General features: G+C 44.0%; 1 protein-coding gene across 1 annotated transcript; it reads right to left on the bottom strand.

Moving 5' to 3' along the window:
• Positions 1-475: 475 nt before the first annotated feature.
• Positions 476-22,199, bottom strand: CD86 (CD86 molecule). Its single transcript, XM_065742227.1, has 6 exons — positions 22,096-22,199; positions 20,609-20,658; positions 19,015-19,356; positions 3,804-4,115; positions 1,305-1,436; positions 476-534 (listed from the first exon to the last, which is right to left on the bottom strand). The coding sequence occupies exons 1-6, from the start codon at positions 22,197-22,199 to the stop codon at positions 515-517; spliced, it is 960 nt and encodes a 319-aa protein (XP_065598299.1). The 3' UTR covers positions 476-514.
• Between the last annotated feature and the right edge of the window lie 1,227 nt (positions 22,200-23,426).

The following is a 23,426-nucleotide window of genomic DNA, read 5'->3' as shown; positions in this document are numbered from 1 at the left end:
GTGTGTGTATGGCATGTGAATGGCAAGGCATTCATCTCCTCTTTCAAGATTGAATGAGATCACTAAATTCAGTTCTTCGTGTCTTGGTAGTATTATAGAAGGCAAAACCACATTAGCCCATGCAGCAGTGAATCAAGCCACTGAATGCAAGAAGGTCCAAGGTGGCATTTCCTCTTAGTGATCAGGATTGAAGCCAGAGTAACTGCACCAGGAGCCAGAAAAATCCCACCTGGACACCTACCTGTGCAACCTTGTCTAGGGAGCTGCTTTGGCAGGGGGGTTGGACTAGATGATCTCTAGAGTTCCTTTCCAACCCCTACAGTTCTGTGATTCTGTGACAGTGGACTTCAGTCATCAGATGAAAATATTGCTTGTTGTTCTGCAGGGTATTTGGAGAGGATTCTTGGTCTGGCACAGCTTCTGAAACCATGTGACCTCAGGCCTCACTACATGCAGAGATGGTTCTCAGTCTGCAGTCCATAATTGCTGGCCTCTAGTTCAAGCTGGATACCTTTTAGACTGCGAGACTGACACCTGAAATAGATAAAAATGTGATTTACAGAAATATGAAACAGAGGAGCTGAAATAGTTGATGATAAATGTCCTGTTGTCACAAGATTTGGAAAAAGAATGAGAAGGGCCTCAGGACTCTTGGGTGTGTAAGGAAGCAGGACTGACTCTGTGGAATTAATTTCTTTCTTAATACAAGAGGGGATAGATTCTGATGTCAGCATAATCATCCTCTCAGCGCAGAATAAAGCCTGGACTGCTGAGACCTAGTGTTTCAATAAAACAGAGAAATGAGATGCAAAGATCACATTCTGTTTCTGGTGTTAGGATGATTCTTCCAGTTCAAATGAATGCCTTGGATCATTCACCTCAGTGACAACAGAGCTGACTGTAAGTAACACAAATCTTGTCTCATCCCTCTCCGAGCTCTACTTTTCTTACAAATGGTGGTGGACAAGAAAGATTTATATAAACCAATGACTTAAGAAGCCAAATCTACCAATAAGCCATAATAAAAGGTGAAGCTGCAGCAGAAAATAGTGAGCTTGTGCCATGGCAGTCCAATAGAGCACAAAAAGGAAGGATAAATGGATCACAGGATGAGATAAGAGAAAGGTGTTTGGTCTTGGTGCTAGGTGGACGAGTTGTTTTAGGAACTAATTTGTCCAAGAAAGTTTAAGATCAGCATAAAATTCAACTTTCTGTCAGCAGTTGAATGTAGGCAAGGGGCTTATTGAAAAAACAAAGCAAAGCCTGTGACTTATGGGAGAGCTGAATGAGAAGTAATTACTTACTCTGGCTGGTAGATGAGGTATTTCTGTTCTTCAGTATCAAAAAACCCAGAAGAAGTGTGATCAGTAAAATTACAGCTATAAGTGGGCCAGAAAAATTTACCTTCACCTGTTCCATTTCTTCTTTCTGTATCTCTGAATAAGGGAACAGAAGAGATGAATATAACAAAGATTTAATTTGCTGACAATTAGCTCAACCCACCCTAACCCAAATTTATGTAAATTAGAAGTTTATGGAAAGGCCCTAATTATCCTTTGCTTTCACAGTATTTAATAATGCTAGGAAATCTCTCTCCATATGGCTTTTTTTTGTTTCCCTATTTCCAATAACTAGCAGGTGCACCAAGGCTTAACAACCATTTCAGCAACAGTAAGGAAAAGTGCTATTTCTGATGTTTTGGTTATGTGAGAGATCAGCAGCTTGATTAATAAAAGTGCCTATGATGCCAGTGCTAGGCCACTGCTACTCTCTGCTACTGTGAAAATTTAAATAACCTGGGATGTGTTATTATTTGGTATCTGTTGGATCTGAAGATCAAAGCCTAACAAAATGCTCTAAGAGATGGGAGAGAGATGGGGAATGCAAGGGAGTTTCCCTCTGTTTCTGGTGGTCATTGTGCTTTTGAGCTTTTGGTTGCTAGGGATAGCAAATGACATGGCTGCAGTTGTCACTGAATCAAGGGTGGGTTGTTTTTTTTCTCGAGAGTTGCTAGTTTCTTATCCACCATCACTGTTTATTAGGTAGCTACTTTTTAAAGTCAGGGATGAGAAGAACTGAATATAGGAAGATGCATGACCATGGCTAACATTAGTGGTGTTAATACTCTTGAGCAACATGTAGAGCTTTGCAAACCTCAGAAGACTTCTGTATTATAATTTAATATTATTTACAAATCCTGCAATGTAAGGGCATCAAATGCAGTTGTATAGCAGTGATGAATTAACCCTTTAGTTAAAGTTAAATGAAGAAAACTGCTCTGTGGATCTTCTTTGGGAATGAGTGGCAAGCCTCTTTTTCAGCTAGAGTAGTAAGTAAGTCAGTAGTAAGTAGGGAAGCCTGTAAGGAATTAGTAAGCTTCTTCCCTAATAGGCTTTCCTGCAACGTCACCAGTCCCTTTGGGTTTCTTGTTCCCATCAGCTGAGGCACAGCACTCCATATTCAAAACAGTCTTAAGGGAGATGTACAAGGCAAATGATTGAAGTGCAAAACAACTCTAGAGTTGCAGCTGAAGAATTGTTGGCTATGGCACCTTCTCTTCTGGTGGTCTGTGCCATGCTTTGTTATGTAACAGACTCAGAGAACAGAATTCGTACATGCCTCCTAATCTCTTACTTAGCCACAGACTGGTCAAATATACATGGAATTGTTCAGTGTTAAAATGATAAAGTACTGGTGAATATAAATAATTAGGACTGAGAGAGATAAATTTGCTTGCTTGTTCCCCATCTCTAGGCAATTACTTTATTTGTAATGGGGCCCAAAATCCAGGAGAACATTACAGCATCACTGTGATACTCATGAGGGCTCACTTTAGCATGTAGTTTTTCAGTAAGAAAGGGGAAAGTAGTAAACTGCGAGGCATGCAAAGAATATTTACACACAACTGACACTTTGATCATTAGTACATCAGGAAACATTTGAGATGGCACAGTCTGAATTTCTTACAAGAGGTGCCTCAAAAAAGGCACAATCCCAGAGAAAAAATTCCCCAAATGGTCATTTTGGAATGCACACTGTATTCTGACAAATATTGTGGAAACCACTAGGAATACTTCTAAAACCAGTCAAAGTTTCATGGCCTTTACATTTCAGCTCAGTACAGTCTGTTTTACAGTTTGTGAGCCAAATTTGGTCTGAGGGACTCTTCTGTTCAGCCTTCTGCCTCTCTCTAGAGAGAGATAAGGAGCAGAAACTTGAGCACTTAAACGTCAGGAAAAAAACCCACATTTGTACTGTGAGATAGTCAAACACTGGAACAGTTTGTTGAAAGAGGCTGTGGAATCTCCATCTTGACACATATTTAAAACTCAACTGGATAAGGCCCCAAGCTGCCTATTGACCCTCCTTTAAGCAGGCTGATTTCCAGATGCTTCTTCAACTTCAGCAGTTCTCCATGATGCAGCAGTCTCTATCTTAACAGCTAAATGTCATCTGAAGTGACAGCTTGAAGCCTAATCCATGCATTTAGTTTGCTTTGTTGCTGCAGCAGCATTTGGGGAATGGGTGAGCAGAGCTGTGCTCTGTACTGTGCAGCAGTAGTGTTCTTTCTCTCTGTACTCTCCTTTCTGTAATAAGGCTTCCCATGGAAAGAACAGAAGAGGGAATTTGGTGACCGTGATTATCAGTGAGCAGGATGGCAAACATAGAAGCCTTCTAACTAGTTCCTTTGCCACTTAGGGTTTACTCTATGCTTTGACTACGCTGCAGTGTGTCATTGTTTTTACTGAAGCATTCCCAGCTCCTACCCATGCAAAAATCAGAATGGGCAAATGAAAACTCACCTATGACTAGTGGCACTGAGACAAGGCTCCCCTGCTGCTCTCCAAGGTGAAGCAAACAGCTAATATTAGTCAGTGTATTTGCAGGAACTGGGATATTCAGCTTGCTGGTAACATTATACAGTTTTGTTACAGCATCCTGTAAGATATCCATGTGTCGTATAAGCCTATCTGTTATGTTTTCACTTGAAATTAGCCAAATCATTTGCTTGGGCTCTGGATAACCTCCGCTGGAAGAACAGGAAAGATTCAGGTTTTCATTGGGCTTTAGTTCCCCAGTATGTAGCTGTGCTATCTCAGGTTGACTATAGTTGGCTGAAACAGACCAAAGAAAAAGCATCGTGAGTCAGACATACTACATCTTGTGACAGTCCCTGTCAATATTCTGAGATTTTCATGTGGAATCAAATCTAAACAATCTTCCTAGAAAAGCAGTGTTGGTCCTAAGAAAGGTGTGTTATGTTTTGGCTGCACACACAGACTTGCTGCTCCTTCTCTTTGAGGTGTTTCAATGACATAGGTCATACCAGCCACATAGTGAGACTCTGTCTCTTTAGCCCTCTCTAGACCAATTGACACCTCATAATAAACAAACCTGGCCTGCTTAGCTCGACTTTTTATGTGGAAGTGACTAAGTACAGGTTCCTTTACTCTGTGCCATTGGATCTCAATGAAAAACTTGCTTGTTGATTTAAAAAAATCTTTCCGAGGCAAGAGATTACTGGTGAAAAAGGACTGGAAGTAACTATTCAGACATAAGATATGAAGGATAATGGAAGCGTTTAGATGAGGTGCTAAGGGATTTGATTTAGTAGTTCAGTGGGTAGGGATGGTGATAGGAGGATGGTTGGACTAGATGATCTTGTAGGTCCTTTCCAACCTAATGAACCTATGAACCTATGAAGTTTCAGGTTCAAAACTTAATTGAAAGTACTGAAGTATGTCACATACAAAGTATTTTAGTACTAGAAACGATATGGAGAAGAGGCAAAGGATTCTTTGAGAAAAAGGAGTGTAATGGAGGGTCTGATTCTTGTATATACACACTTTAAGTGTAGGATCCAGGCTCTAATCCTAGCCCCAGTGAATTTTTGTGTGTGAGCTTTGCATCTGAATTGTTAAAAGAAAAGCGTGTTTCAGGACATCATCTTCAACTGAAGATAATGCGTCTTCCAAATGTGTCTTTCCAAACTGAAATACCTCAAGAGATAGTAGATCCATTAAGACAATATTTTTTCCAGTGGTGATATCATTCTAACTTTTTTTTTTGTTTCTGCATCCTAAAATGACACTGTGGCTTACTTCTCATCTGTTTCCAGCCACTTATGGTTCTTATGTCTTCACTGAATTAATTAGCCTTTTTAAGTATCCAACTTTGTATACGTACTTCGGGTTGCCACTCTATGAAAACAAGAGTCTCCTCAGTCTTCTTTGTTAAAAGGTAATCAGATAGATCTTTTAACAAAAAAAGCTGAACTGTTTTTTTTCTTTTTTTTCTCCAGAGAACTCTAGTAAGAGATTTTATTCATGCTTTTAAGTTTTACAATATCCCCTCTAAAATGAGGGCAGATATTGTAGTATATATTCTGGCACCAGCCTCACCACCAATAGCAACAGCACTTGTTTTGAAATTGCTTTCCTAGTCTCATCTGCTTCCCTTATGGATCCATCTACACTAGACTACACTAGTACACTAGAGATGTACTTGTATGGGAACTGCTGAATCACGGCCTGAACCACTGATTGGTCACCTGAGGTGAGCACCAAGTCAGCCATGGGGGCACAGGTGAAGGTGATATACCTGTGTGGGTGGAAGGGGTGGAGCCTAGTTCCTCCTCTCTCAAACCCCATTTAAGGGCTGACCACCACCAGGGAAGGATCTCTTCTTGGAGATCCCTCCCATGTGGAGTCCTCTGCGAGCCTTGTCATCTTAAAGGTGAGCCATCTTCTCTTTTGTATTACCTGTATAACTGTTTGTATAGAACTACTTAAAATATACCATCTTCTATACTATTCCCTGGTGGAGTATCGTCATTAGGAGTTATTTACTCTACATTTGGCGAGCCAGGCAGCTCTAACTAAATCCATAATGTCGTTTATTTGGAGTATGTTTAAATGGGCCAAGGGGGAGAACGTTACCCCCCTAGAACAGACAATCCCTGGTCTAATTCCAGGATTCATGGGGTCACCCTACTATGGATTGGCATCCGTTATTGAGAAATGGGGACCCATGCGGGTTCCAGGGACTGCCGCTCCTTCTCCATCTTATTTGACTGACTACTTCGTAGGATTAGATAAAGACATACTTGTTACCAAGGAGCGGCGGTTAGCTGCCTCTGCAGTAGCCTGGCCATTAGTAATGGCCATACTCAAGTTAGATGTCGCAAATGTTAATTTGGAGACTGAAAATCAGTTATTACGAGACCGTATTGAGAAACTGGAACAACAGCTGGGTACGTTAACAACCAAAAAGCCTGGCCTAAATGTCCCCACAAGACAAATAAGGAATATATTGGTAGAAGACACCCCAAAATCAGAGGAAGAAGACTCTGATATGACAGGGGAAAAGATCTCTAAGGCAGATCTCGAAACTCCATCTATGATGGACCCATTCGAGATTCGGCCTATTATAACTCAAAAAACAAAGAAGGTACAGGATAGACCAGCAGGGGTGCCTCCTGACCAATGGCCCCCTGCAGAAACCTGCCTCCATGTGACCGCTCGTCCATATACAGCCAATGAGTTGATGGACCTAGTACAACGGTTCCATCAGAAACCAAGAGAAAGCATACCATCATGGCTCCTAAGGTTATGGGATGCAGGAGCTGAAAGTGTTTTAGTAAATGGAACAGAAATGTCAAAATTAGCATCTATAACGATAAACCCGGCATTAAGACAAAGATTATATGCAGCTGTCCATTATAATGAGGAAAACCATTCTATTATAGATTGGTTGATGGCTGCATGCCGCTTGACATGGCCCAACAAAACCGATATCCCTCTTAATACTGGTTTGTGGTCCTCTATGGAGGACCTCCAGACCTATATCAGAGAACTGGGTATGAGGGAGGCTCTGTATGCGGACACTTTTGAAAGCCCCGATACGGAAAAATTTACAGCGGGCATGAGAGATCTAATACTACAGCAGGCCCCCTCCCACCTATATGGGATGTTGGTTTCCATATTAAATCCATTGGTGGCATCAGAAGCCATCGTACAGCAGGCAGCCCAGTTAGTAGCAGACTTAGGGGAGACGGAGCGCGTAAGAACCAGGCGTAATGTTCGTATAGTGGAAGATGCTGAGGCCTTCCCTATTAGAACTAAAAAGCCTGCTCCACGGATGCCCCGATCAGGCCCCGTACGGGTATCCCGGAGGACTATGTTTAATGATCTCATACGGGCTGGGGTTGCATTTACCAAAATTGATGGGCAACCCAACCATGTTTTGTTACAGCTGTGGAAACAGCTTAGAAATGATCAGAAATTTCAGAGTGCTCCCAGAAAATCGGGAGTACGAATTATAGAAAAAACACCAACAACAACCTGGAATTTGGCTGACTTTATAATACCGAACAGAAGGAAAAAATATCCGCAGGTGTCACAGGCTACAGTGCCTGAGCCACCTGTGGCAAAAGATTTAGATCTGGCAAAATTCATGGATTAACGGAAAATTCTGGTCCCCATAGGGCCTCTAGCTGTGACCGGAGGCCCTATGTAGAACTAACAATATTCTGGTCCAGGACAAATGTGCAGAAGGTGATGGCTCTAGTGGATACTGGCGCAGAAACATCGATTATATATGGAGACCCAACGAAATTTAAGGGTAATAGAGTGATGATTGGTGGGTTTGGGGGACAGACTATTCCAGTCACCCAGACGTGGCTGAAATTGGGGGTTGGGCGTCTCCCGCCCCGGGAGTATAAGGTGTCGATTGCCCCAATTCCAGAATATATCTTGGGCATAGACATTCTATGGGGTCTGGCTCTCCAGACAACTGTGGGAGAGTTCAGACTACGGCAGAGGTACATTAGTATCCGGGCAATACGGACAATATTGAGGGGCCATGCGAAACATGAGCCCATTTGTTTGCCAAAACCACGCCGGATTACTAATGTAAGACAGTACAGACTCCCGGGTGGACAAGAAGAAATATCAAAAACAGTGCAGGAATTAGAGAAAGTAGGTATTATAAGGCCTGCACACAGCCCATATAATTCCCCCATATGGCCAGTACGGAAGTCGGATGGAACATGGAGAATGACGGTGGATTATAGGGAACTGAATAAGGTCACGCCGCCCATCCATGCGGCCGTACCCAATATTGCCTCCTTAATGGACACTCTTAGTAGGGAAATTAAAACCTACCATTGTGTCCTGGATTTAGCGAATGCGTTTTTTAGCATACCTATTGCTAAAGAATCACAAGATCAATTTGCATTTACGTGGGGAGGCAGGCAGTGGACCTTTCAGGTCTTGCCACAGGGGTACGTGCACTCACCAACATACTGCCATAATTTGGTGGCACGTGACCTGGCTGATTGGAGGAAACCAAACAGTGTGAACCTATACCACTATATTGATGACCTCCTGTTAACATCCGACTCACTGGAAGCAGTAGGGGAGGCAGCAGATTCATTAACTGCCTACCTAAGTGAAAGAGGATGGGCTATCAATCCTCAAAAAGTGCAAGGTCCAGGACTGTCCGTAAAATTTCTAGGGGTAGTCTGGTCAGGAAAGACCAAAGTATTACCTGATGCCGTCATAGATAAGGTTCAGGCATTTCCAGTCCCTACAACACCAAAGCAGCTGCAGGAATTCCTGGGTATATTGGGATATTGGCGTTCCTTTATACCTCATTTGGCGCAGCTGCTGAGACCTTTATATAGACTTACCAAAAAGGGCCAATTATGGGACTGGGGGAGAACAGAACAGGATGCTTTTCAACAGGCGAAACAGGCGGTTAAACAAGCCCAGGCACTGGGTATATTTGATCCTACCCTTCCAGCTGAGCTAGATGTTCACGTAACTCAAGATGGCTTTGGCTGGGGCCTGTGGCAACGTCAGAGTTCTGTTCGGACCCCCATTGGATTTTGGTCTCAGGTGTGGCATGGAGCAGAGGAAAGATATAGTATGATTGAAAAACAGTTATTGGCTGCCTATTCTGCATTACAAGCGGTAGAGCCAATAACCCAAACGGCCGAAGTTATAGTCAAGACTACATTGCCAATCCAGGGGTGGGTAAGAGATCTGACCCACCTTCCTAAGACGGGGGTGGCCCAGGCGCAGACGGTGGCACGATGGGTTGCCTATCTCAGTCAGAGGAGTAGTCTATCTTCCTCATCGTTGAAAGAAGAGCTTCAGAAGATTCTTGGCCCAGTAACGTATCATAGTGATGCACCAAAACAAACTTCGGTTGCTCCACCACAGAAGAGTCCCGTCCAGGAAGGAAAATATCCTATTCCTGAAGATGCCTGGTACACGGATGGGTCCAGCAAGGGCAACCCAAGTAAGTGGAGAGCAGTAGCGTACCATCCTGCCACAGACACAATCTGGTTCGAAGAGGGGGATGGTCAAAGCAGCCAGTGGGCAGAGCTGCGGGCGGTGTGGATGGTTATAACCAAAGAACCTGGTGATGGTATCCTGAATATTTGCACAGATAGTTGGGCTGTGTATCGGGGGCTCACTCTTTGGATCGCACAGTGGGCCACCCAGGATTGGACTATCCACTCCCGACCGATCTGGGGCAAAGATATGTGGTTAGACATATGGAATACAGTCAAACACAGAACTGTGTGTGTCTACCATGTTTCTGGTCATCAACCCCTACAGTCACCAGGAAATGATGAAGCCGACACACTGGCCCGAGTTAGATGGGTTGAGAACTCTCCATCTGAGAATATCGCTTACTGGCTACATCAAAAGCTGCGGCATGCTGGGCAGAAGACCATGTGGGCAGCCGCTAAAGCGTGGGGACTGCCCGTACAACTATCGGACATCGCTCAAGCATGCCGAGACTGTGACGCCTGCTCTAAGATAAGACCGAGGTCGTTGCCTGAAACTACAGCCCATCTTGCTAGAGGACACAATCCTCTACAGAGGTGGCAGGTTGATTATATTGGGCCTCTCCCTCGGTCTGAGGGGGCGAGATATGCCCTAACCTGTGTCGACACCGCGAGTGGGCTAATGCAGGCCTATCCAGTACCAAAAGCCAACCAGGCATACACTATAAAGGCACTCACAAGGTTGATGGCTGCCTACGGGACACCGCAAGTCATCGAGAGTGACCAAGGAAGTCATTTCACGGGTGCAGTGATACAACGCTGGGCAGAAGAAAATAATATTGAGTGGCGATTCCACCTGCCATATAATCCAACGGGGGCAGGCCTTATCGAACGTTACAATGGTATTCTCAAGGCTGCCCTGAAGACAGACTCTCAGTCCCTGCAGGGGTGGACAAAGAGACTCCATGAGACCCTGCGGGACCTGAATGAAAGACCTAGAGATGGCAGACCCAGTGCCTTGAAAATGTTACAAACAATATGGGCCTCCCCACTTAGGATCCAAATTACGGGCACCGATAATGAAGTGAAACCTCAGATTGGCAATGAGAACAACCTTCTGCTCCCTGCCCCTGAGGACCTAGAACCAGGTACCAATAGAATAAAATGGCCCTGGAAGGTGCAGGTAGGACCACGATGGTGCGGCCTACTTGCACCTTGGGGGAGATTATTGGAGGTGGGGGGTTCGGTAGCTCCTCCGGTTATAGGTACATGGCCTACTGAAATAATGGTTAACACTCCAGTCTTCATTGCTAAGGGGACCCCTATCATGTCTCTGTGGCAGATCAGGACACCCCCTTTGGTGCCTGATATAGTCGTACAGCCACAGACATCGGGTCAAAGGGTTTGGTACAGGCGACCAGGGCGTGCCCCTGTACAAGCTGAAGTGTTAACCCAAGACAGGAATACGGCCTGTATCTTGCCCTGGAAAGCGGATCTTCCCCTCTTGGTACCTCTAAAACACTTGTATTACTCCCCATAAGTCTATGAATCACCAGAAGGAATCAAAACAATACTGCAGTGTTCCAGAGTTGTTATAAGACCATGTGAAGCATCTGGTGATGGTCTAACCGGGACTGATGACACGTAAGATGGACCTGCACTGTATGATTACATGCTTCCAGTAGATACCACCGAGCACTGGCCCAAAGAAGAGTTCGACGGATGCGCCGATCATCACTCATATCAGATTACATCAGCATGCGTTGCGACGGGCAATTATGTAAGCGTCGCGATGTATTGGGTCTCTGTATCAAGGGGAACTCACCTTATGGTTACTTGATCAGTGGTTCATGTCGTGAAGGGGTGGAGTGTATGGGAACTGCTGAATCACGGCCTGAACCACTGATTGGTCACCTGAGGTGAGCACCAAGTCAGCCATGGGGGCACAGGTGAAGGTGATATACCTGTGTGGGTGGAAGGGGTGGAGCCTAGTTCCTCCTCTCTCAAACCCCATTTAAGGGCTGACCACCACCAGGGAAGGATCTCTTCTTGGAGATCCCTCCCATGTGGAGTCCTCTGCGAGCCTTGTCATCTTAAAGGTGAGCCATCTTCTCTTTTGTATTACCTGTATAACTGTTTGTATAGAACTACTTAAAATATACCATCTTCTATACTATTCCCTGGTGGAGTATCGTCATTAGGAGTTATTTACTCTACATTTGGCGAGCCAGGCAGCTCTAACTAAATCCATAATGTCGTTTATTTGGAGTATGTTTAAATGGGCCAAGGGGGAGAACGTTACCCCCCTAGAACAGACAATCCCTGGTCTAATTCCAGGATTCATGGGGTCACCCTACTATGGATTGGCATCCGTTATTGAGAAATGGGGACCCATGCGGGTTCCAGGGACTGCCGCTCCTTCTCCATCTTATTTGACTGACTACTTCGTAGGATTAGATAAAGACATACTTGTTACCAAGGAGCGGCGGTTAGCTGCCTCTGCAGTAGCCTGGCCATTAGTAATGGCCATACTCAAGTTAGATGTCGCAAATGTTAATTTGGAGACTGAAAATCAGTTATTACGAGACCGTATTGAGAAACTGGAACAACAGCTGGGTACGTTAACAACCAAAAAGCCTGGCCTAAATGTCCCCACAAGACAAATAAGGAATATATTGGTAGAAGACACCCCAAAATCAGAGGAAGAAGACTCTGATATGACAGGGGAAAAGATCTCTAAGGCAGATCTCGAAACTCCATCTATGATGGACCCATTCGAGATTCGGCCTATTATAACTCAAAAAACAAAGAAGGTACAGGATAGACCAGCAGGGGTGCCTCCTGACCAATGGCCCCCTGCAGAAACCTGCCTCCATGTGACCGCTCGTCCATATACAGCCAATGAGTTGATGGACCTAGTACAACGGTTCCATCAGAAACCAAGAGAAAGCATACCATCATGGCTCCTAAGGTTATGGGATGCAGGAGCTGAAAGTGTTTTAGTAAATGGAACAGAAATGTCAAAATTAGCATCTATAACGATAAACCCGGCATTAAGACAAAGATTATATGCAGCTGTCCATTATAATGAGGAAAACCATTCTATTATAGATTGGTTGATGGCTGCATGCCGCTTGACATGGCCCAACAAAACCGATATCCCTCTTAATACTGGTTTGTGGTCCTCTATGGAGGACCTCCAGACCTATATCAGAGAACTGGGTATGAGGGAGGCTCTGTATGCGGACACTTTTGAAAGCCCCGATACGGAAAAATTTACAGCGGGCATGAGAGATCTAATACTACAGCAGGCCCCCTCCCACCTATATGGGATGTTGGTTTCCATATTAAATCCATTGGTGGCATCAGAAGCCATCGTACAGCAGGCAGCCCAGTTAGTAGCAGACTTAGGGGAGACGGAGCGCGTAAGAACCAGGCGTAATGTTCGTATAGTGGAAGATGCTGAGGCCTTCCCTATTAGAACTAAAAAGCCTGCTCCACGGATGCCCCGATCAGGCCCCGTACGGGTATCCCGGAGGACTATGTTTAATGATCTCATACGGGCTGGGGTTGCATTTACCAAAATTGATGGGCAACCCAACCATGTTTTGTTACAGCTGTGGAAACAGCTTAGAAATGATCAGAAATTTCAGAGTGCTCCCAGAAAATCGGGAGTACGAATTATAGAAAAAACACCAACAACAACCTGGAATTTGGCTGACTTTATAATACCGAACAGAAGGAAAAAATATCCGCAGGTGTCACAGGCTACAGTGCCTGAGCCACCTGTGGCAAAAGATTTAGATCTGGCAAAATTCATGGATTAACGGAAAATTCTGGTCCCCATAGGGCCTCTAGCTGTGACCGGAGGCCCTATGTAGAACTAACAATATTCTGGTCCAGGACAAATGTGCAGAAGGTGATGGCTCTAGTGGATACTGGCGCAGAAACATCGATTATATATGGAGACCCAACGAAATTTAAGGGTAATAGAGTGATGATTGGTGGGTTTGGGGGACAGACTATTCCAGTCACCCAGACGTGGCTGAAATTGGGGGTTGGGCGTCTCCCGCCCCGGGAGTATAAGGTGTCGATTGCCCCAATTCCAGAATATATCTTGGGCATAGACATTCTATGGGGTCTGGCTCTCCAGACAACTGTGGGAGAGTTCAGACTACGGCAGAGGTACATTAGTATCCGGGCAATACGGACAATATTGAGGGGCCATGCGAAACATGAGCCCATTTGTTTGCCAAAACCACGCCGGATTACTAATGTAAGACAGTACAGACTCCCGGGTGGACAAGAAGAAATATCAAAAACAGTGCAGGAATTAGAGAAAGTAGGTATTATAAGGCCTGCACACAGCCCATATAATTCCCCCATATGGCCAGTACGGAAGTCGGATGGAACATGGAGAATGACGGTGGATTATAGGGAACTGAATAAGGTCACGCCGCCCATCCATGCGGCCGTACCCAATATTGCCTCCTTAATGGACACTCTTAGTAGGGAAATTAAAACCTACCATTGTGTCCTGGATTTAGCGAATGCGTTTTTTAGCATACCTATTGCTAAAGAATCACAAGATCAATTTGCATTTACGTGGGGAGGCAGGCAGTGGACCTTTCAGGTCTTGCCACAGGGGTACGTGCACTCACCAACATACTGCCATAATTTGGTGGCACGTGACCTGGCTGATTGGAGGAAACCAAACAGTGTGAACCTATACCACTATATTGATGACCTCCTGTTAACATCCGACTCACTGGAAGCAGTAGGGGAGGCAGCAGATTCATTAACTGCCTACCTAAGTGAAAGAGGATGGGCTATCAATCCTCAAAAAGTGCAAGGTCCAGGACTGTCCGTAAAATTTCTAGGGGTAGTCTGGTCAGGAAAGACCAAAGTATTACCTGATGCCGTCATAGATAAGGTTCAGGCATTTCCAGTCCCTACAACACCAAAGCAGCTGCAGGAATTCCTGGGTATATTGGGATATTGGCGTTCCTTTATACCTCATTTGGCGCAGCTGCTGAGACCTTTATATAGACTTACCAAAAAGGGCCAATTATGGGACTGGGGGAGAACAGAACAGGATGCTTTTCAACAGGCGAAACAGGCGGTTAAACAAGCCCAGGCACTGGGTATATTTGATCCTACCCTTCCAGCTGAGCTAGATGTTCACGTAACTCAAGATGGCTTTGGCTGGGGCCTGTGGCAACGTCAGAGTTCTGTTCGGACCCCCATTGGATTTTGGTCTCAGGTGTGGCATGGAGCAGAGGAAAGATATAGTATGATTGAAAAACAGTTATTGGCTGCCTATTCTGCATTACAAGCGGTAGAGCCAATAACCCAAACGGCCGAAGTTATAGTCAAGACTACATTGCCAATCCAGGGGTGGGTAAGAGATCTGACCCACCTTCCTAAGACGGGGGTGGCCCAGGCGCAGACGGTGGCACGATGGGTTGCCTATCTCAGTCAGAGGAGTAGTCTATCTTCCTCACCGTTGAAAGAAGAGCTTCAGAAGATTCTTGGCCCAGTAACGTATCATAGTGATGCACCAAAACAAACTTCGGTTGCTCCACCACAGAAGAGTCCCGTCCAGGAAGGAAAATATCCTATTCCTGAAGATGCCTGGTACACGGATGGGTCCAGCAAGGGCAACCCAAGTAAGTGGAGAGCAGTAGCGTACCATCCTGCCACAGACACAATCTGGTTCGAAGAGGGGGATGGTCAAAGCAGCCAGTGGGCAGAGCTGCGGGCGGTGTGGATGGTTATAACCAAAGAACCTGGTGATGGTATCCTGAATATTTGCACAGATAGTTGGGCTGTGTATCGGGGGCTCACTCTTTGGATCGCACAGTGGGCCACCCAGGATTGGACTATCCACTCCCGACCGATCTGGGGCAAAGATATGTGGTTAGACATATGGAATACAGTCAAACACAGAACTGTGTGTGTCTACCATGTTTCTGGTCATCAACCCCTACAGTCACCAGGAAATGATGAAGCCGACACACTGGCCCGAGTTAGATGGGTTGAGAACTCTCCATCTGAGAATATCGCTTACTGGCTACATCAAAAGCTGCGGCATGCTGGGCAGAAGACCATGTGGGCAGCCGCTAAAGCGTGGGGACTGCCCGTACAACTATCGGACATCGCTCAAGCATGCCGAGACTGTGACGCCTGCTCTAAGATAAGACCGAGGTCGTTGCCTGAAACTACAGCCCATCTTGCTAGAGGACACAATCCTCTACAGAGGTGGCAGGTTGATTATATTGGGCCTCTCCCTCGGTCTGAGGGGGCGAGATATGCCCTAACCTGTGTCGACACCGCGAGTGGGCTAATGCAGGCCTATCCAGTACCAAAAGCCAACCAGGCATACACTATAAAGGCACTCACAAGGTTGATGGCTGCCTACGGGACACCGCAAGTCATCGAGAGTGACCAAGGAAGTCATTTCACGGGTGCAGTGATACAACGCTGGGCAGAAGAAAATAATATTGAGTGGCGATTCCACCTGCCATATAATCCAACGGGGGCAGGCCTTATCGAACGTTACAATGGTATTCTCAAGGCTGCCCTGAAGACAGACTCTCAGTCCCTGCAGGGGTGGACAAAGAGACTCCATGAGACCCTGCGGGACCTGAATGAAAGACCTAGAGATGGCAGACCCAGTGCCTTGAAAATGTTACAAACAATATGGGCCTCCCCACTTAGGATCCAAATTACGGGCACCGATAATGAAGTGAAACCTCAGATTGGCAATGAGAACAACCTTCTGCTCCCTGCCCCTGAGGACCTAGAACCAGGTACCAATAGAATAAAATGGCCCTGGAAGGTGCAGGTAGGACCACGATGGTGCGGCCTACTTGCACCTTGGGGGAGATTATTGGAGGTGGGGGGTTCGGTAGCTCCTCCGGTTATAGGTACATGGCCTACTGAAATAATGGTTAACACTCCAGTCTTCATTGCTAAGGGGACCCCTATCATGTCTCTGTGGCAGATCAGGACACCCCCTTTGGTGCCTGATATAGTCGTACAGCCACAGACATCGGGTCAAAGGGTTTGGTACAGGCGACCAGGGCGTGCCCCTGTACAAGCTGAAGTGTTAACCCAAGACAGGAATACGGCCTGTATCTTGCCCTGGAAAGCGGATCTTCCCCTCTTGGTACCTCTAAAACACTTGTATTACTCCCCATAAGTCTATGAATCACCAGAAGGAATCAAAACAATACTGCAGTGTTCCAGAGTTGTTATAAGACCATGTGAAGCATCTGGTGATGGTCTAACCGGGACTGATGACACGTAAGATGGACCTGCACTGTATGATTACATGCTTCCAGTAGATACCACCGAGCACTGGCCCAAAGAAGAGTTCGACGGATGCGCCGATCATCACTCATATCAGATTACATCAGCATGCGTTGCGACGGGCAATTATGTAAGCGTCGCGATGTATTGGGTCTCTGTATCAAGGGGAACTCACCTTATGGTTACTTGATCAGTGGTTCATGTCGTGAAGGGGTGGAGTGTATGGGAACTGCTGAATCACGGCCTGAACCACTGATTGGTCACCTGAGGTGAGCACCAAGTCAGCCATGGGGGCACAGGTGAAGGTGATATACCTGTGTGGGTGGAAGGGGTGGAGCCTAGTTCCTCCTCTCTCAAACCCCATTTAAGGGCTGACCACCACCAGGGAAGGATCTCTTCTTGGAGATCCCTCCCATGTGGAGTCCTCTGCGAGCCTTGTCACCTTAAAGGTGAGCCATCTTCTCTTTTGTATTACCTGTATAACTGTTTGTATAGAACTACTTAAAATATACCATCTTCTATACTATTCCCTGGTGGAGTATCGTCATTAGGAGTTATTTACTCTACAGTACTTTAACAGAAACATCAGAATTTCCAGTTAAGCAGCTTGTCACCATGATGCCTACCTGTCTATTTTACAAGACAAAACTTTTCGTTATGAAGCCCTCTCTTTCTGCAGAATCATCTATGTTCATTGTTCTTATATAAGTAATCGTGTCTTTTAACAAGAGCAAGTGTAGAGTCTTGTACCTAGGAAAGAATAACCACATGTAGTGGTACAGGTTGGGGGATGACCTGCTAGACAGGAGCTTTGAGGAGAGGTATCTGGGTGTCCTGGTGGATGACAGTCCATGAGCCAGCAGAGTGCTTTGGTGGCCAGGAAGGCCAATGGGATCTTGGGCTGCACTGAAAAAAGCATGGCCAGCAGATCGAGGGAGGTGATCCTCCCCCTCTACTCTGCCTTAGTGAGGCATCACCTGGAGTACTGTGTCCAGTTCTGGGCTCTCTGGTACAAAAAAGACAGGGATCTCCTTGAAAGAGTCCGGTGGAGGGCTACAAAGACGTTAAAGGGTGTGGAACACCTCTCTTATGAGGAAAGGCTGAGAGACCTGCACGTGTTCAGCCTCAAAAAAAGAATACTCAGAGGGGATCTGATTCACGTCTATAAATATCTAAGGAGCAGGAGGCAAAGGGATGAGGGTGGACTCTTAGGTTTCCTACATTAAAGGTTTGGGCGGATTTTAATGCCTGTGTATGAGACTTCTATAACATGTTAAGATAATTAAATGGTTGATGCTAAATAACACTTAAATTGGAGGTTTTGCTACTGAGTGCAATTGTGATTCTTTGAAGCCTGGAACTGCTGAAAATATTCATCATGTAAATTCTGTGAGAATTAAAATTAACAACCTAAGTTTCCTATTTGCTTGCGGATCAAGGGAACGCTTGCTGGTAGTACAACGCTAAATAGGCTCAGGCATCCTGGTAATCTTTCTGGCTGCTATTGGACATGACCTGTTTTCTTTTGAAGCCTGAGAACACCAGCAGAAATTAGAAGCTGCTATTATTAGTGATTACCACTGTCCAAATGGAAGAGAGAACATACAGACAAAAGTTAACACGAAAATTATATAAAACTTCATAAAAAGAGGCAGATACTACAAATATTAAAAAATGCTAGGGCAAGATTACTTTCTCACTGAGCCCTACTCGGCCGTTTAAAGATTGTCTGTCCTTGCCTCTGATAATGTGCAAGAAATCAAGCTGAGTCCGATCAATGCCTGCATTTTTTCTGCAGAGATATTTTCAGTCCTGCCATAACTGAGCATATGATGTTCTACTCCTCCACATATTAGCTGCTCTTTTCAACATTTTCCCTGCGATTTGTCATCACAGAACAGCTGAATATTTGCAGAAATCTTTTTATGTTTCAATTGTTATTTACCACCGACATTCTTAATGCCATCACTTTTAATAGAAGGCAGTACATCACATGCAAATAAAAACTGTATTTTCTGGAGTCCTAAAAGCCATAAAACTTGCAGGGGGCAAGGTGAAGAAGGCAGGGTGTTTTTCACTATAGAGTGTGACAGGGTGGGAGACAGGAATGTGTAATACTGAGCAAATTATTTCCTCATTTTCTACTTCTTCTGATCACTCCCACCAAATTCACAGCTGGGAATTTTCTGAGAAAGAGAAAGAAACTGAGGAAGAACACTTCTATCCATTTTAGAAATTCTGCTCCTTTGCAAGTAAACCCCCAGTGGTGTGGAGACAGTCCATGTCTGAACTAAAGAAAGTGATAGAGACCTAAAAAGAAAAGAAAACAAACACACAAGCTCACAAAACAAACAAACAAACAAAAAGTAGCCAGATGACAATTAGCAGAAATTACTTACCAGTGATGTTCAGTAAACACTCAGATTCGTGTATGAGCTTTTTTGGTCCCTTGTCCATGTGCATGATAACACATTTATACTGCCCCTCGTCCACAATCCCTACATTTAACAATTTCATGGTCCATTTTTCCATATCCATCTTGGTACGATTTATGTATTTATGATCAACGTGCTCATGTCTTTCCTGGCCAAGGTACACTTCATGCACCACTTCACCTGTATCTTTTTGCCAAAAAACTATTATATTATTTAAGTCAGTTTTCTGAGAGTTGGAGAAATAGCAAGATAGGTATGCAGTGTGATTGAGAAATGACTTCACATGATGTACATTGGCAGCGATACCTTAAACAAAGAAAAAAAAAGAGAAGAAATTCAGATTTCCATCAGCGGCAAAGGAACACCAAATGCTTGCAGTCATGGAGGCAACACAGTGACAGTGGCATAAACCCACCAGCATTTAGACGAATTCTCCCACTAGCTATGAGAGGATATGTACTTCTTCACACCGATGCACACAGACTTGTGGCATTCAGCTCATAGAACTGTTTCTTATTTTCCTTCCTATATTTCACTTTCCAAGGCAGGCCTACCATTCAGAGCCTGGGAGAGTTTGCATTTTGAAAGGCTGAACTTGAGGGAAAAGACCACATCTCCACATTGTTCTCATGTGTGTATGCAATGAGATTCTGTCGTGGATGAGACAGCTGCATAATTTGTTTTTCAAAACTTGAGTTCATTCTCTTCAGGAAACAACACAGCACTGCAGTTTTGAAGACAATGTAAATGCAGCATGTGCAGTAAATGTTGGTGTCTGGGGAACATATGGCCAGGAGGTCAGAAACAGGAAAAGCTTTCTGTTTCACTGAAGAATTAATCTAGAGTTTAATGACAAATTAAATGTCAGATTTAACTGTTCTGTAATTAATCTAGAGTTTAATGGCAAATTAAATGTCATATTTAGCAGTTCCATTGCTGAGCTTGTTAACGGAAATAGTCAATAAACATGATAATGCCTTCATGCATCAAAAGAATGGACTGTATGACACACAGCATGATTTTTCTCCTACTTTCATCACAGCCTATATCCACTGATATTATGGGTAGTGATGGGCTGGGAGAATAGGCTTTTCTTGTGATGAGAAATGCAAACCTCTGTTCCAGCAAATACAATACATTTGCTGTGTTCAGAAGATTCAGTTTCTCTCCTGGATCAAAGTTTTGACTGATTTTCCAGAGCACCAGACTGCAGTGATCTCCACAGCTGTCTAAAACTCCATTTATTCCTTATCAAGCTGTCAGTCTTTAGTTCAATAATGCTGTCCTCTATGATTTACAGAGAGGATATACACACGTTCTTAAAAATTGAAAGTTTAAGAGCAACATAAAGAATGTGTGATATAAAGATACAAAATTGAAGGAAGTACTTTCTATATATTTTAGAGTCCCTGCTCACAATTTAAATACATATCACATTGATTATATGACCTTGATTGTACAACTGAAATAGTTATCTACTACTAAAGAAGGAGCATCAAAGTAAATGCAGGACACAAAGAATCTAAACATTTTTTACTATTAAAAATCTGCTTCTTACCTGGGAGAAGTATTATGGTATAAAGGAAGAATATGTAGAGCTCCATGATGCTGTAATAAGGAAAAATTAAAGAAATAAGACCTCTGGTTTGCAGTGAATGTGGTGAGGTTCAGGATTACCAGGTATGCCATGCAAAGAGCACAGAGTCCATGGATGGCAAAGGGCCAGAGTGCCCAGAACAGCTGCCACAGAGGAGAGAGGAATGAAGAACATGCCTGCCCTTGGCTGAACAAGGACGAAGATGGGGAGTTGAAAGCAGAGGAAGAGGAGAGGGTGACACAGGAGGAGTAGGTGGCAGAGAGGCAGCGCAATGATGTCAGCTACCAGAAGTGATTAAATGGGTTACTTTCTTTTGTGTAACAGGAACCTTGCCTTCACTACAGTGAAAGACAACTGAAAGTAATTCTATGGGGTTTAAAGAGTTGAGGCTATGTGTCACATGGTTTGGTCAAGAACAAAGTAGTATATCTTCAGGAAAAAAGCCCTATGACTCATCTCATAAGCAGAACACTTCTGTGACTGGATTCACACAGTGAATCTATATAATTCTGTATACCAGCTAAGGCCCTTTTCCCAAGTCTTTCTCATTTATAGGTGAGAGAACTGCTCCTGCATCTGCTGACTTGCCTGATGACACTTAGCAGTGCCTTCCTTTGTATTTTTCCTGTGCTAATTCCATTTATGTGGAAGAAGCCTTCATACCATTCCATCCAAGGTCCTCTTATGTCTTCTGGTTCCCCCTTTTTTTTTGTTGTGTTCTATTTTAAGCTTGTACACTTTAATCTTCTTTACTGCAGATCTCTGGGAGCAAGTGTATTTTTCTGTTTAACACAGGATTTCCCTCAGTCAGCTGTTGTGTTTTCTGAGTATGTACTGCAGAACACAAAACCATATTTTTCCAGATTCAGCCTCTTCTTCGGAAAGATGAGAAAGAAACTTGGATGTGGCAGAGGATATAGACAATGTTCTTTGTGTTCAGTGAGACTCAGCCAAGTTGTAGCAGAAGAGTGGGAGCTTGTGCAGGATCCATTGCTGTAAGCAGAGGTTATTCTCCTGCCCTGTGTACGACAGCACAAACCACCCTGCTATGCGGTGAACATTTATCTGGGCTGGACTCCACTCAGTTGAACCACACAACTAATTGCCTAAATAAAACTGCCTATGCAAAAATACAGCAACTCCTCAGCAGTCACATTTCTCTCCCATGAATATGAATTTTTGCTTTGAGTCAAATGAAGAAAAAAAGTCAACACATTAGCTCTGTGTTTTTGATCTAGTGAAGGTCCAGAAGAAGAGAATTAAAAACAATTTAGCAACTGGAAATATAAATGAGTGTACTGCTATAATGAGACATGTTTTGCAGTGACTTTCTCAGAGGAGCAAAGACCAAAACTGGAAATGAAAATAAGGGAGAAAAACAAAACTCGAGGGAAAACAAACAAAAAAATACACACAAAAACCCACAATAAAGAAGACTTTCTCCAAGCCTTTCTTTATGGGTTAGTTTTGGAGCTGGAGACAAAAGTCTCAAAGGTCCCACAGAATTTCCTGGCTGCTGTCTTCCAGATGGTGGTTGCAGGGCTGGGTGCATGTTGAAGGCTCCAGGATTCATCAGGATTTCCACATACCACGGAGAGGTCACAGCGTGACTTCCGCTGCTCTTACATGAGCTGCTTCAGAGACAGTTGCTGAATCATGACGTGGGTCGGTAAAATGCCCTTATGACTCAAGATTACACATCAAATGTAGATAACAGAGATTAGAAATGGAGAAATATTTTAATCGAAATTATGTCAGTATGCAGCTAGTAGTTCCATTTGACCCTTTGTTTACTAAAGGAGAAGAAACAATGTGAGCATGGGTACTCCAGATGCCCTTCTCTTGACTTGTTTTTATTTGGCCCAAAGCAGTTTGAGAGAAGTCATTCCCTACCTGAAGAACTCTTAAGATAGGTATCTGGGGAAAAAAGGTGACTTTGTCCCTTTTACTTTTTGAAGGTGATTACCTTAAAGCCCTTTGGAACTCATTTTAAATTGGCTTGTACATCCTGTTTCTCTCAAAATTCAACACATAATATATATGCACAGCAAAACATGAAGGTCTGTGAATAAAAAAAAGCTTTATATATATATTCCTTTTTCTTTTTCTTTCTCTTCTCCCCCCCCCCCCCCCCACACACACACGCACTTTGGTTTTCATGTGCTCTCTTTTCACTGCATTTTCACTGTTGGATGTATTCATTGCCTTTTGAAAGACACGTATTGCCAAATATGTGGTCTTTGACTCACACATTCCTTCAATTCCTTTCAAAATGTACTTTTCAAGTGCATTTAAGAACATACAGTTAGTTTATTTTATTACATCAGGTACGTATCTTCTATGAGAAGATTCTCCTCCCCTTTTATTTTGCCATGATCTCAAAACATAACTGATCACTAAACTAGCAACCTACTCTTTTGACTTTTCTTGAGTAGGGAATTTTTCTAAAATTTCCATGCCACACAACACTGGGTAGCTCCATGAGCTACTGTAAGCCTCTTGGATACAGGACATCAGTGATTAAGACTTTATGCATTTATCAGCCTTCTCTTTTGTTGTAAACAGAGGTTGATCTGAGCAAATGTTATCAAAGTAAAGAACAACTTAAGGAAATCCTCTTAATGTGGCAAGGTCTGAGAATGATAGGATTCCATCCGCCCTAATACTTAGTCATACAACATAAATATCCAACAATGGACTCTTGTTAAAGCATAGCATTACCCGTTCAACTTGTGTTTCCTATGTGCTTATCCTCCAAGAAAATGGCATTGTTGTAATC

The sequence above is a fragment of the Cyrtonyx montezumae genome, unplaced genomic scaffold, assembly GCF_038088225.1.
Source record: "Cyrtonyx montezumae isolate F1298 unplaced genomic scaffold, pur_monq_1.0 scaffold_3, whole genome shotgun sequence".
NCBI classification, from domain to species: Eukaryota; Metazoa; Chordata; class Aves; order Galliformes; family Odontophoridae; genus Cyrtonyx; species Cyrtonyx montezumae.
This window is presented reverse-complemented; position numbering and strand designations above follow the sequence as displayed.